The sequence below is a fragment of the Perca flavescens genome, chromosome 22 (genome assembly GCF_004354835.1).
Source record: "Perca flavescens isolate YP-PL-M2 chromosome 22, PFLA_1.0, whole genome shotgun sequence".
Lineage (NCBI taxonomy): Eukaryota > Metazoa > Chordata > Actinopteri > Perciformes > Percidae > Perca > Perca flavescens.
In genome coordinates this window covers 12,539,137-12,554,591 of record NC_041352.1, presented here as the reverse complement: position 1 = coordinate 12,554,591, position 15,455 = coordinate 12,539,137, and the positions used below count along the sequence as shown (strand labels likewise).

General features: G+C 41.4%; 1 protein-coding gene across 1 annotated transcript; it reads left to right on the top strand.

The window, feature by feature from the left end:
- The first annotated feature begins 1,978 nt into the window (after nucleotides 1–1,978).
- Nucleotides 1,979–15,454, top strand: si:ch211-217a12.1 (alanine aminotransferase 2-like). The gene is made up of 12 exons (XM_028569032.1): nucleotides 1,979–2,115; nucleotides 2,207–2,395; nucleotides 6,942–7,031; nucleotides 7,182–7,290; nucleotides 7,485–7,618; nucleotides 10,211–10,454; nucleotides 10,570–10,649; nucleotides 11,225–11,361; nucleotides 11,526–11,700; nucleotides 13,953–14,108; nucleotides 14,222–14,334; nucleotides 14,687–15,454. Exons 2-12 carry the CDS (start codon nucleotides 2,249–2,251, stop codon nucleotides 14,775–14,777), a joined length of 1,476 nt encoding a protein of 491 aa, XP_028424833.1. The 5' UTR covers nucleotides 1,979–2,115; nucleotides 2,207–2,248; the 3' UTR covers nucleotides 14,778–15,454.
- The last annotated feature ends 1 nt before the right edge of the window (nucleotide 15,455 follows it).

Sequence of the window (15,455 nt, the reverse complement as noted above, 5' to 3'; positions counted from 1 at the left end):
TCGAACGGACATGGACTCCAACTTGATGTGCTGACAGTACATTCTAATTTCTGTATTGCATTTCAGTTTTGATAGTGATTTTTACTGAGCCCTGTTTGGAAAAAACAAACATAAAAACATTTAATATTTTCAAAAATGATTTTTGTATTTTTTTTTTTTAATGCAAAATTATTTATTGAATGGATCTAGACATAACTGTTTGTCTCTTATTGTATTGTTTATAGGAAGTGGAATCAGATAAAGATGTTTGTAAAGAAACATCACATTTAAGCTTTTGGGGCTTTTTATACATTAGACAGGCTCAAATAATAGTCTTATGGTTAGAGAAAGGAGCCAAGACACTGATGTTTATTCCTGGACTGTCTTGTTTACATGAAGTTAAGGATGTCTTCCTCTTGTGGTAAAATTGAGCACTACGTTTTAAATACTTACCCCCTATGCTTTTTCCCTTCCTCTTACGTTAAGTGGTCATGAATGTCACAGTCTGTTCTGATCCATCTGCCAGGGCACGTGATACACATAGTAAACACTCCAGTACATGTAAGTCATAAATACATATAATATACTATTACATTCAGATAAAACTTGAGAACCTTTGTTTCAGGTTATTAATAACACATTTTGGAGAAGAACATGGCCACATAGCAAAACATATTTTAGCCACCTAAAAAAAGGCCCACCTAAAAAAAGAAATCAATATTGGCTTAAGTGTACGCTATATTTAGAATATTTTCACCCCTTTACCTCGCGTTTTTAAGTAACTCATGCAACCCCACTTCAAAATATCCAAACTATTTCTTCAACACCATCCAGGACGTGGATGATGAAACCTGCTTTTGTTTAGACATGTTTGCACTGTGAGCCAAGGCTACTGAGTGACTAAGAAAGAGCTGTATTATATATTATGTGATTGTTGATTTGACTTTTTTTAAATTAGGTATAGGCTTAATGCAAGAGACACCGCCGTGTGATGCTGCGATATTACACACTGCATGTGCATGTGCATGACACATGACGTTGGCTGGGACATCACATGCTTGTAGGTGAACTGTTTTAGTTTGGGATATCAAATGTCTTTCCCAAGCCCTTTCCAAGACATCTGGGGGGTTTATCTGTCTCACACTCTGTCCTTCTCCTACACAGATTGCTAATTCTGTGGCTCTCCTTCTCTTGGCCAAACAAAAGACAAGCAAAGGAAGATTTTTGCTTAACCGTATCATTCTTCATTAAAATCCTGCTCTCTTGTCTCTCTGCACTCCTAACTAGTGGCTAATGGGGGAGGGGGGGCGGGGGAGATGCACTTTAACCATTGCAATCTAAGGATTGTTTTTTGTCTACAATCTCCTTGTTTTAAATGCAGGGCACATGATAGATTAAAGGATCCCTGACAAAATATGCTGCTCCATTATTCCTTCAAAGACCAAGGCAACACACCCAAGCAGTGTTGTAATATACACACCCTTATGTCACAGTGACTGTCACAGAGCTCTAAATGTAAAGCTCCAGCAGTGTTCATGTTTGTACAAATCAGTTTGACTAGTTAACATTATAGGCTACCATGTTGTGTTTTTGGATGCTTTCAAGTGACAACAAAAAATCTATGTGGTATAATTTTTGAATGCAGCAGTGTTTTTAAATTGTTGTATTAGTACTTTTACTTTTACTGAAGTACTTTGCAATACTTACTACTTACTCAACAGACTGCAAAACCTTACTTACTCAACACGACTGCAAAACACTAATAGAATAGGCCGTTTCATCTATTTTGCAGTGACAACTGGATCTCATTACTCAAGTATGCTAATCTGTCATTCCTAAAATTTGCCTCCTAAAGTTTATCTGTCCCATTGCTGTACGTACGCGAACACGAAGGGCCCTTGAGATAACCGTTTATCCGACAGCACGTAAAGGCGTCATTTGGCACGCTGAGGCTGATAAGGAGTCACATGCGAAGTCAGTGAAGAAATACAGCCAACCACGAGAAGAGGCGAGCGAAGGCGTGGCGGTCGGGTGGGAATATGAACGCTGAGAGGCTCAACTGCCGGACCTCAGAGGAGCTCGAGTAAGCGCTCGAGCCGGGCTGACTTTTACTCCGTTGTTCCTGCTGAATAACTGGTAACAGCAGCTGATACTTTACCTGCTCATGTATGTATAAGGTTAGTTAAGGTTAATTCTTAACATTTTTAAATCTTCTTTTATGTTTCAGATAGTCAGTCCAGTCTGACGGAGTGCGCGTGACATAACAAACATGTCCCAGCAGGCAGCGAACGGGGTCCCGTGCAGGGGCAAGGTGCTTACTTTGGACAACATGAACCCCAATGTGAGGCGGGTCGAGTACGCGGTCCGTGGTGCTATAGTCCAGCGGGCTGGGCAGTTAGAGAAGGAGCTGAAAGAGGTAAAGCCAATTAAGTGTGGGGGGTGCAACATATGCACGCCTTGGTGCACGCTGACCGGAGTTAAGTTTGATAATGCACGAAGAAAAAGAGAAAAACGCGAGAGAAAGAGAGACATTTGGCTAGTGTATTATGACACAGTAGGGAGTTGGGTGAGGTTTTGAAAAGCTGTTTTATTTATTTAAATCATGATATCAGTGACAATTTTTTTTTTTTTTATTCATAACGGTAAAAGCGAATATATAGTAAATCAAAGAAAATCATCAAATGAGTAGGCCTATGTGTGTGTGTAACAGAGGATTGATGGATGATAATGCAAATTGAACCACTTCCACAGCTGGAATTTGACTTTGACAATAAACTGCAGCTCCAAAAACATTAAAAGTGCCTCAGGTTTATTTTGGCACACATCCAGCTACTGTGGACAGTTGGAAAGAAAAGTTATTTCCCTGCTCTGTTTCCTTAAGATGTGAAAAAAACAGAAAAGGGAAATATAGGTAGCCCTGATCAATAACATGCTTGCCTTGGACAGTGTTTGCTGACTGACAGAGAGTGGAGGCAGGATGTAGGTAGTAGGTTGACTTTCAAAAGCCCCTGCATGACATCAGTGGTGGGCGTTAGTTCTGTGCAGCACTGCTCAACTCCTATTACACTCTGCTGTGGTAACATGGATCCACCAAGCTTTCCTTAGGAAGGGCAAGAATGTTGAACAGTGAGTCTTTAAAAGGCTGTAATGCAATCTCTTTGCAGAGACACAAAGTTCTGACTGCTTACTCTAGCCTGAGAGGATGTGTATGTCGTGGAGAGTTATTATGTAAGATGAGAGGGTACATTCTCTATCCTCCTCTTTTGTTTCTCTGGGTTTGCTTACCTCCCTCCTTCCCAACGGGGAAAGAGTTCATTGGACAGAGCTGCAGCTGTGAGGCCCAGCAGTGTCACAGGCATTTCTCTGCAAGGAGGTTTAGTACAAGCAGCCCCAGTTCTGTTGAAAGTGCCTGAGTTCTTGGGAATCCATTTGTTCTGCTACTTAAAAAAAAAAAAAAAAAAAAAAGAACAAAAACAGACCCTATGCTCAATGTTTGCCTGGAATAACTAGAATTATTTGCTGCAGCACCATAAAATGTTTGCTTATGAATTATACCGGTTTATAGCCTGACAAGCCAGACCCACATCAAGATTGACAGGGGTCAATCCAAGGGGAGGGATAAACTGTTCAAATTCCTCTCTGCACGCAATAGGATAGCGCTACAACCAGGCAGAGCAACGAAGAATGTAGCAGAGCTAGTTGATAGCTTAAACTTTTGCCGTATCCGGTCGGCAAAACTCGGAACACATCTTCCTTTTTTTTAAGAATGACTTCAATCTGCAATGTGAATTCCAGGAGTTTTCTGGGTGGTCAGAAGGGCAGTTTAATTACTGCAGTAGCCTAGTCATCTGCGGGTGTGCTTCCTGTCAGATCTCTGACTGGAACACTTTTCCTGATGGCTCAGCAGGTTTATACAAGTTTGTGTGTCTTTTTGCATGCATGCGCTGGTGTGATGATGACTCTTATAAATCCTTGCCCAGACATCTGGCATGACAGTGCCTGCACTGCAGTAAGCTTTTTCAGGCTTTGGATCTAAACTGCTGGCAAGTCTACATTATCAGCGACCATAGACCAAGAGATCAGAGAAAGTAATTCATTTTAACTGTGGTATCGGGAGGGTTACTTTCATCTGTATTTGCATCTTGTTAAAAATACTATTGCGCAAAGCCGCAGTGGTTATTCATCAATCTGCCTCAGCTACATTTTGAATTAGTACAGTTCACATTATTCGAGCTTGACTGAACATTGTTGGAGGGATGCGAGTTTGACACTATATCATAAGACTAAGTGAAATGTGAATTCAGGTCAGGCTCTTTTCAGCCTGGTGACCTAGAGGGTTTCTTGGCCTGGCGGGGTGGTCTGGCTTGTGTAATCCGTGCCTGGTGCTGAGTGCGCAGCAGAACGCAGCGCTGAGCGGGTGAACCGACTGGCTTCTCTCATTCCCAGAGAACAGCAGCCTCTTTGTTGCTCGAGGACAAGGCAGGGACGGGGACTGAAAAGGAAACGTGCTGCGTCCAGTTACTTAGATTTCAAACAAGCTTGTATCTGACTTAACGCTAACCCAAAGAACCGTGTAGGCCTTGCTCTTTCTGTTATGCAAGGACACGGAAATGTTAATATTGATACAGTTATACCTGTGCCCTTGGATGCCTTTTGCCTGGTATGTTATAATGTAGAAAATCCTATTGCATTGTAATTTGTTTTTGCTGTCCCAACCTCTCTGGAGTGACTCGATAGACAAAGTTAGGAATGGCTGGCTGGAAAATATAAAGTTTCCTATATTGGTGAGAGCAGTTCTTACTGATTTTAGCTTTCTGTTGGTTTGACTGGATCAAATGAGGCGTCAGTTTGATAACCCCCATGACATGTTTTCACTCCCCAGCAAAGATGATAACATCATATTTACCTGCTTGCACAAAACAAAGTTCAGATCAAGAAAGAACCACAACAGTCTGGCACGATATGCAAATCCATTATGACAATATAATGTGCTCTGCAATAGTGTTTACGTCACAATATGTCAATTGTGAATTTCTTTGGACATTTTTAGTTTTGTTTTTTTAGGACATTGTAATTCCACTGTATTTCACATCGGTATACAGTAGGGTTGGGTACCGAAACCCGGTTCCACTATGGAACCGGTTCCTACACCACTGGTAGGAATCGGACCGGATTAGAACGCAAATTTCGGTTCCTCATTTTGGTTCCACTTAATGTGTCGACTGAAATATTTTCCTTCTGCCTCTCCGAAACGGACATAAAAATATCACACTTTCTCTGTAGCCTACCGTTGGCTAGCTACAGTAAATGTAGGCTACTTTTAAAATGCCGTATTTTCCCTCTGGGCTCACCAAAACTGATGTAAAAGCATATTAACCATTCATCTGCACGTGATCGCCAGTTTTTCAAGAATCTGTTTAGTAATTGGAATCATGTTAAAAGTACCGGTTCGGAATCGTAAAAATCCAAACTATACCCAACCGTAGTATGCAGTGAAATGTAATGACTATTGACTATTGGTCACAAAAGCCCAGAATTATCAATGCTCATCCCTGGTTAAAAGTAACCAGGGACATCTATTGTCACATTACCTCATGTGATAAACCGCAACAGGTGCAGCATGTTGTGACCAGAAAAACAGACATACAGGCACCAAACCAGAGTTTGCCGGTCCAATTAGGCTGAAGAGATGAAAGCCTTTCTAAATCCATAAAGATGACTAGTGAGTTGAGAAGAGCAATGTAATAGAAAAGGACTCAAGCTTGTCACGCGATTGGATTAAGTCAGCAATTCTTCTAGAAATTCATGACAAGAAACGGAAGAGGGCTGTGTCTCCGTGAGCCCCAGCAGCAGCAGCGTCCTCTCTGCCCAGGCCAGCACTTCCTGCTCCGCATGCCAAACCAGAGCCTTTTGCCAGGGCCTTTGCAAAACAAAAGGGTGCTACTGAGATGAGGTGCATGTGTGAAATGAATATAATTGTCTTTGGTTTATTTACATGTGAGCCATCAGGTGGTGTACACAGATGTGATGTAGTTATTAACTATCTGTGTCTGGAAGATATTATTTTCCGACAACATAAGTCCTGTAAGGGACAATTTGAGGCTCTACAAATGCAAAAAGTTCCTTATCGTGATAACATTTGCGATTTGAAACGCAGCTGTTAGGGTTAGGGAATGTCTAATTTGTTAGGTTAGTAATGTAGACCGGCGGCAGTGTTTCTTTTTAGGATTTATTTTAGCAGTGGGGGCAGGTCCGAACACCCCCATGAAACACAATATATGTATTCACCTCTGTTCACACACACAATGAGGCATATTTTCAGTTGTGATAGAACTGTATTTTTTGAGTTACCATATATGCCAACTTTGATCTTGACATATAGGCTAAGCATTCTGTAGCAAATAACAATAAACCCACTATTAATTACATTATCTTAATACAGTGTAACTACTTCAGCATGTAAATAATGCACCTAAAATAGAAACGTTCTCCGACATGTACTCTAACAATGCAGCCCTATTTCTGATACCGTGGAGGGCAGAAATGTTTCCGTGCGGGGGCCGCCACGGTCAAATCAACATAGAGGAAACACTGGGCGATGCAAAAATGCATACATGCAGAATTTCTCTCTTTTTTTCTCTGTTACTCCAATTCACAACTGCACAGTCAAGATGTTATAGCACGTTTGAATAATAGTAGTTTTCTTTATTATATAAAGATGGCAAAAGGGAGAAAGAGGGACATATGGGGGTGTGGGGAGAAGCCTAACTAACTTCTCACTGTAGAGAGAAGTTTCAACTGTTCTCGACTCGTGTGTCTCCCACTTACAGTACTCCTTGTTACAACTGGTGTGTTCACACGCACCAGTTGTTGAGGAGCTGTTGCTACATGTAGGATCAAGACTTGTTCCTTTTAATTTCTGTTCAAAGATTCACCTGACCAGTTTTCTGTTTTTGTCCTAGGGAGTCAAGAAACCTTTCACAGAAGTCATCAAGGCTAACATAGGCGATGCCCATGCCATGGGTCAGAAACCAATCTCATTTCTCAGACAAGTAGGACAACTTTCTACCGTTTTGAGTGTTTGTATTTAATAATCAGGTAGCATGCATTGTTCCATGTGAAGTGGGACTTATTATATCTATACGTACTGAATGTACCATGGTGCCTGTTAGATCTTTTTTTTTCTTCTCCTCCTTCCTCAGGTCTTGGCTCTGTGTTCTTACCCTGAACTCCTGGAAGACAACAAGTTTCCAGAGGATGCCAAGCAAAGAGCGCGGCGTATTCTCGAGGCCTGTGGTGGCCACAGTATAGGTCAGTCATCTCCCCCTCGCTCCACCAACCACATTTATACCCCCTCCTACCAACACACACGTCCCCAGCATCCACCTCCATTTGTCTATTCATTAATCATTTATTTGGGCATTCTGTGCACTATTGAAACAGGGCATCAACTGATAAATGAAGTGTGTTTTGTTTGAATCAAAGTTCATTTTCATGTGTTCTAGGCGCCTACAGTGCTAGCCAGGGCATTGAGTGCGTCCGTCAGGATGTGGCGCGCTACATAGAGAAGAGAGATGGTGGAATCCCCTCCAACCCTGACAACATCTACCTCTCCACTGGAGCCAGTGATGCCATTGTGGTATGGGGTTAAACTTTTTAAATAGTCTCTTCTCCAGAGTCAGACCTCGAGTTCCAGCACATTAGACAGTGACATAGTTTTGGTATAATTGGCCAATGAATCTGTTCTTTGTTCAACTTCTGTTAATTATATACTCAGCTGTACTTTGCACATCTATGACTTTACTCCACCCACAGACCTTTGTCACTGTCAATACAGCTTTCTCTTGTTTCATGCAACTTAATCAGGCTGCTGAATGACCTTAAGATGCACAACTATATAACTACAAGATATCTATTGTTGCCTGCCTGCAGTGTTATTGTGACATTTTGTCCCTCAGTGTAGGTGTGTTTGTTTATTCTGCTGTCCTTAAGTAGATCTGCCCATCTCCAGCAATATTGTCAGTATTGTATTATGTAACTGTCTAGGTGCAAAATCACCAGACCTGATTGGTTATACATCTACCTGCTTTATTAAATATTGTACAGGGCTCCAGACTGATTCTTTTTCATTTAGATGCACCAAAGATTTTTCACCGCGGCTTTTGGGTGCAGCAATAATACATTTTAAGTGTTATTAGATTATAAGCCTGGGAGTATGCCCAACCGGTCTACATGTGTTTTGTGGATTTGGAGAAGGCGTATGACCGGGTCCCCCGGGAGATACTGTGGGAGGTGCTGCGGGAGTATGGGGTCAGGGGGTCTCTACTCAGAACCATCCAATCTCTGTATGACCAAAGTGAGAGCTGTGTCCGGGTTCTCGGTAGTAAGTCGGACTCGTTTCAGGTGAGGGTTGGTCTCCGCCAGGGCTGCGCTTTGTCACCAATCCTGTTTGTCATATTTATGGACAGGATATCAAGGCGTAGTCGGGGTGGGGAGGGGTTGCAGTTTGGTGGGCTGGGGATCTCATCGCTGCTCTTTGCAGATGATGTGGTCCTGATGGCATCATCGGCCTGCGACCTTCAGCACTCACTGGATCGGTTCGCAACCGAGTGTGATGCGGTTGGGATGAGGATCAGCACCTCTAAATCTGAGGCCATGGTTCTCAGCGGGAAACCGATGGAATGCCTTCTCCAGGTAGGGAATGAGTCCTTACCCCAAGTGAAGGAGTTCAAGTACCTTGGGGTTGTGTTCGCGAGTGAGGGGACAATGGAGCGGGAGATTGGTCGGAGAATCGGCGCAGCGGGTGCGGTATTTCATTCAATCTATCGCACCGTTGTGACGAAAAGAGAGCTGAGCCAGAAGGCAAAGCTCTCGATCTACCGGTCAGTTTTCGTTCCTACCCTCACCTATGGTCATGAAGGCTGGGTCATGACCGAAAGAACAAGATCCAGGGTACAAACGGCCAAAATGGGTTTCCTCAGGAGGGTGGCTGGCGTCTCCCTTAGAGATAGGGTGAGAAGCTCAGTCATCCGTGAGGAGCTCGGAGTAGAGCCGCTGCTCCTTTGCGTCGAAAGGAGCCAGTTGAGGTGGTTCGGGCATCTGGTAAGGATGCCCCCTGGGCGCCTCCCTAGGGAGGTGTTCCAGGCACGTCCAGCTGGGAGGAGGCCTCAGGGAAGACCCAGGACTAGGTGGAGGGATTATATCTCCAACCTGGCCTGGGAACGCCTCGGGATCCCCCAGTCGGAGCTGGTTAATGTGGCTCGGGAAAGGGAAGTTTGGGGTCTCCTGCTGGAGCTGCTCCCCCTGCGACCCGACACCGGATAAGCGGACGAAGATGGATGGATGGATGGATAGATTATAATAGCTCATATTTTATCACCATATTTGTGCTTGTTATATATGTACATAATGCTACCAGGTTAGATACAGTGTACTTATCTTACAAGCATTCCTTTCAAAATCACATCTCAACTTCAGCTGAAAGGCTGTGCTAACTCTGTTTCAATAATAAATAAAGCGTTCACAACTTTAGTGGCATCCTCTTGTGTTTCTGTTGTGGACAGCATGTCTAACCACTTTACATCAGTTTAATCTAGAATAGAAAATACATCTTTTGTATCATATTAATATCTGGATAATGATTACTATTTTAAATGTTGTGCATGTCTTATTTCTGCTTAAACCATTGGAGATTGATTCCACTGAGTGCAGCTGACCATGGCCACCCTAGCCAATGCTTGTGACATGTATTTTATTTTATTTTTTTTATGGCGCCCCGGCACGTTGCACAGAGCAGATCGAGCTGGGCAATGGTTTAGGAGGTGTTAAGGGCCGCAAAGTGCCACAAAATAAATTCTGGGGCGAGGAGTAGTCTGGCTGTTCACGGCAGAATTGCAATTATTCCACGGCGGTTAGCAAGTGAATCGTTCCTCTGTAGTTTTCTAATTGCACGTAGAGCTCTCTGTCAGCAGTGCTTTGGGGCGCTTCAGCCTCCTGTCTGGACCCAACTCTACACATGCACACAGACAGACCAATGAAAATGTTGGGTCGCACTCTGGATCTCTGCTGTAGATGCCTTTCCCACACTGAAAGGAACATCCTGCCAGTCAATATACTGTATGTTCTTCCATATGTTGTCCTCCATTACTACTACCACCTCAACTTTTCATCCTTTCTCTCTTCCCCTCATCTCCTTTCCTATCAACTTCCTCCCTACACCTCCTAATCCCAGACCATGCTGAAGTTGCTGGTTTGTGGCGAGGGCCGTGACCGGACAGGAGTGATGATCTCCATCCCCCAGTACCCTCTGTACTCGGCCGCCTTGGCAGACCTGGGTGCTGTGCAGATCAGTTACTATCTGGACGAGGACAAGTGTTGGAGTCTGGATGTCGCAGAGCTCAAGAGAGCCATCGATGCAGCCAGGCAGCACTGCAATCCCCGCGTCCTCTGCATCATCAACCCCGGAAACCCCACTGGTATGTGCGGTGATAGCAGTTTTTGTGGGTTTTTAAATGCTAGAATTGTCATTTTGTCAGTGTGTGCGTATATGTCCGACTTACATCCTAAACATCCGTTTGCCCTGTGTGATAGGTCAGGTCCAGAGCAGACAGTGCATCGAAGATGTGATCCAATTTGCTAAAGAGGAGCATCTCTTCCTCATGGCTGATGAAGTAATACACCAATGTCATTTCACTCCTAGTTTCTTCTGTATTTAAGAGCAAAAAATTTTTTTTTAAAAAGCTGACCGCCTTCTTTCGCATCACTGTTTGGGATGTGACCACAATTATAAGAACCTTCAAAGTTTCAAGCAACACACAGAGCAGCGTAAAAATTAATGTTCTGCTAGTTATCTGATGCATTTACACTGAACAGTGGTTGACAAAACACCTCAACATAATGCCGTCCGGTACAGCACCACCACTAACTACAGCTTTGAAAATGATCATACACATTGGAAAAAGTAAAGACAAAACTTTACGTATCTATCATCCTTGTTGATGACTCAATACCCTTCAAATTGAAAACAGATTTCAAAAATATTTAATTTATTCATTTATTTATGAACATGGTAACCTATTCTCAATGAATTCATTACTACAGAAGTTAAATACAGTAAATTTTTCATGAGCATATTTGCTCTTCATTACCCCTTTTCAGTAAACTATTGAAGATCTACTAATTGCAAATTTCAGTTTAATCTTTTTGGATAATGTGTTTTTTTAATAAGCTGTTTTTTCTATGTCAGGTCTACCAGGATAATGTGTATGCAGAGGGCTGTAAGTTTCACTCCTTTAAGAAGGTGTTGTTTGAGATGGGACCAGCATACTCCAGTACAGTGGAGATGGCCTCCTTCCACTCTACCTCCAAATGCTACATGGGAGAGTGAGTAGCTAGAAACAGATACAGTGTATCTTGTATACTTATTTGTATATAGACACTTGGAGGTGTTACTGCTACAAACTAAGCTCCCATTGGTGACGTGTACATAACCTGTACTAAGAGTATACTTGTTTGACTTATTCCTTACCTCGGTTTGCTTTTGTCAGGTGTGGATTCCGTGGAGGCTACATGGAAGTGATTAACATGGACCCTGAAGTGAAGGCTCAACTTACAAAACTGGTGTCTGTGCGTCTTTGCCCCCCCGTTCCCGGACAGGCTCTCCTGGACCTAGTGGTCAACCCCCCGCAGCCTGATGAGCCCTCCTACAACACGTTTATGAAGGTCTGAAAAACGTTTTATTTGGTTCAAGGAAGGCTATGATGTCATCAGCAAAAAGTCCTATTTTATGTTCCATACCATTTACTGTAACTCCTTTTTTTTCTTTTGACACTGCTTGTGCCAAAGGCTCTATAAATGGAGCAAATAGAGTAGGTGATAGACAACAGCCTTGCCTACTTGACCTCTGACTTTTTTCAACATACTTATACTATGGCTTTTTCCCCACTTCACACATACTATACTATGACTCTTTGACATACTACATTACATGTCATTTAGCTAACGCTTTTATTGGGGACAGGGAAATTTATTGTTTGGTAGGTCATGGCGTTTTAGCTGTTTTTTTGATGTGTAGTGTTATTTTTTTTTATTGTTTTAACCTTAGGACTGTATGTGTTTGCATGTGTTGTATGTCCTGTTCTCTTACATCGGGGACCATGTTGGAAAAAAGTGTTTCTCGTTTTTACGTGTTATCCCTTGGATCCCCTTGTTGACTTTCTATATCCATAAATAAACCAAACCAAACCAAAAAAATCCAAAGCGACTTACAATTGCTATATACCGTATGTCAGAGGTCACATGCCTCTGGAGCAACTAGGGATTAAGTGTCTTGCTCAGGGACACGTCGGTTGATTTATCGCAGTGGGAATCGAACCCGCCTTTTTTTTTTTTTTTTTTTTAACAAATCATACTATGATTTTTTTTTCAACATACTATACTAATAACTTTTTTCGACATCCTATACTAGGACTTTTTTTTTCTCACTTTTTTCGACCTACTATACTATGACTCTTATGAATTTTTTTTTTTCCCACATACTATACTATGAGTCTTTTCGACATACTATACCATGACTTTTTTCCACCTTTTTCGACATACACATGCTTCTTTTAGTGTCATTCTCTATTCACACCAGTGGTCCCGTGCCCCTACCCAAAACTAACCATAACTTGTCATGACAAAAACTGAATGACACTTACTAAAAGAAGCATCATGTCATAAACGTTTGTGACTTTATGTTTATGACACGTTCATGACCGTGTCATGTCACTCTTATGTAGATACCTTCAAGTAAAGTGTAATCAAAAGTGAAAAAAGTCATAGTATAGCATGTTGGAAAAAGTCATAGTATAGTATGTTGAAAAAAGTGGGGAATAGGTCATATTATAGTATGTGGAAAAAAGTTATAGTATGGTGTGTTGAAAAGAGTCATAGTATAGTATGTCGAAAAAAAAGTCATAGTATATCGAGGGAAAAAAGTTATAGTATGTGGGGAAAAAAAGTCATAATATAGTATGATGAAAAGAGTCATAGTATGGGGGGGGAAATTGGGGGAAAAAGTCATAGTATATTGAAAAAAAGTCATAGTATGTCAAAAAAGTCTATATCTAAAAAAAAAAAAAAAAAAAAAAAAGTGGGGAAAAGTTATAGTATGTCGAAAGTTGAAAAAAGTCATAGTATGTCGAAAAGAGTCATAGTATGTAAAATAAAAGTGGAAAAGAGTCATAGTATGTTGAATAGAGTCATAGCATAGTATTTTGGAAAAAAGTTATAGTATGGTGTGTCAAAGAATCATAGTATAGTATGTGGATAAAAGTCACAGTATAATATGTGGGAAAAAAGTTAGTCTTAGTATGTTGAAAAGAGTCCTAGTATAGTATGTGGATAAAAGTCATAGTATGGTGTGTCGAAAAGAATCATAGTATCTTATGTCATAGTTATAGTATGTCAAAAAAAGTCCTAGTATAGTATGTGGATAAAAGTCATAGTATATTATGTCAAAAGTCATAGTATAGTGTGTGGGGAAAAAAAAAGTCATAGTACTTTTTTCAACATACTATACTATGCCTTTTTTTCAACCTACTATACATAAAACATACTATGAGTTTTTTTGTCATACTCTGACTCTTTTGTGACGTTATTTTACATACTTTGACTTTTTTAAACATACTTTACTATGACGTTTTCGTCCACTTTTTACCGACATACTATGACATTTTTGGGACTATTTTTGAACATCCCTATGACTTTCTAATCAGACTGATCTCATGAATTGGCGTATGTATGACACGGATTTGGTTTAAGTTGTAATATACAGTATCACACTGACAGAACTGTTAAACCCACTGTAGAATGTAATAAAATGAAAGCAAGACAATATTTTTATTACCAGCATGGATATGTTAACCACAGGATGCTGAAGATAATCATAAGAATATACACATAAACCTTTTAAACTTTTGCTTTCCCTTCAGGAGAGGACAGCGGTGTTAGCAGATTTAGCAGAGAAGGCCAGGCTGACGGAGCAGATCTTCAACGAGGTACCCGGCATCACCTGTAACCCTGTGCAGGGGGCCATGTATACCTTCCCCCGCATCGCTCTGCCGCAGAAGGCCATCAACAAGGCAAAGGTCTGATATACACACACACTCCTACCTCTCAAGAATAAGCCTCATCCCGATTTACTCGTCTGTGTTTAAAAAAAAAAAAAAAAAAAAAAGTTTGTGTGGGTGTCCATCCACAGGAGGAAGGCCAGGTCCCAGACATGTTCTACTGCATGAGGTTGCTGGAGGAGGAGGGTATCTGCCTGGTGCCAGGTAGTGGCTTTGGCCAGAGAGAGGGAACCTTCCACTTTAGGTTAGCACAGCTAAACCATCTCTGTTCGGTTCTGAGTCAAACTGTCTGTTCTTCCTTAACTTCATGGTGGAAAAAGCCTATTGCTAAGCATTCTGTGCTATAATCAGTAGATATAAGACCATGTTGTTTTTTTTGGTCATTTAAACCTGACAAGATGTTTCCTTTGTACTCCTACTGCACAATTTTGTAGTGTTGTAAAGTGTGTTTTTAGCAGTATGCTTCTTGAATTAATTTAGGTCATGATAGCAGAATGATCATGAAACTCATTTGGATTCAATTTATGAAAGTAATTCACTACACCTGTGCCAGTATTGCCAATAACTCACATCCTTCTTCCTGCCGTTGTGTCCAGGATGACCATATTGCCTCCTACTGAGAAGCTGAAGATTGTGCTGCAGAAGATCAGTGACTTCCACGTGCGGTTCACACAAGAGTTTTCATAACAATCAGGAGACCAACTCATTCAGTGCCAGTCTCTTTAAGTGCCTTTGTGTGAAGGAGACAGCAGTAAGGCTGCAGTCGAATAGTCAAAAAAAGTCCTTTTTCCAAACCACTTTTCCTTGATGTAAATGGAAAATGTCAGAGCCATTTTACCTTGTTACTTCCTTTCACGCAGCTAGAAACCTTCCTAAGCAAAAAGACCATTCGACTGAAGCATGTCACCTCCTGCGATACACATCTCTCACCTCAACGCTGTAATTAACTGGATCAGCTGTTTTTACTGTCTTGCATCAGTGAAGAACCTTGAATGCTTTTAGACTAGTGCAAGATGGATGCCCTGCTCCTGTGTATGTACAGCATGTGAAGATGTTATGTTCAGTAAAAGATGTACTTTCAAAAAGAATTACCCAGCCAGGTTTGTAATGCTCAAATGTTCCTAGTGCTGCTGATTGTATGTTATCTAAAGAGTTTAAGATAACTTAGATGTCCTTGTCACAGACACAGGTGCATCCCTGTCCTGCCAAGACTCATACAGCCAAATTAGTTGAAAGTATATCAATGTAATAACAACTTGATTGACTAGCTGTAGAGAATGCATCATGCTGATGTCTAAATTGTAGCTATTGGTATTATGTAAATTGTTCTTAAATGTGATTAAAACACTTGAATTTCTACAACAT

What these genes read in the sequence shown, in the direction of transcription:
- si:ch211-217a12.1 (XM_028569032.1), top strand. Translation starts at nt 2,249, where the DNA reads ATGTCCCAGCAGGCAGCGAACGGGGTCCCGTGCAGGGGCAAGGTGCTT. An exon ending in GAGCCAGTGATGCCATTGTG is followed by an intron (nt 7,619 to 10,210) that starts GTATGGGGTTAA and finishes TCCTAATCCCAG; the next exon opens with ACCATGCTGAAGTTGCTGGT. An exon ending in CAACCCCGGAAACCCCACTG is followed by an intron (nt 10,455 to 10,569) that starts GTATGTGCGGTG and finishes CCTGTGTGATAG; the next exon opens with GTCAGGTCCAGAGCAGACAG.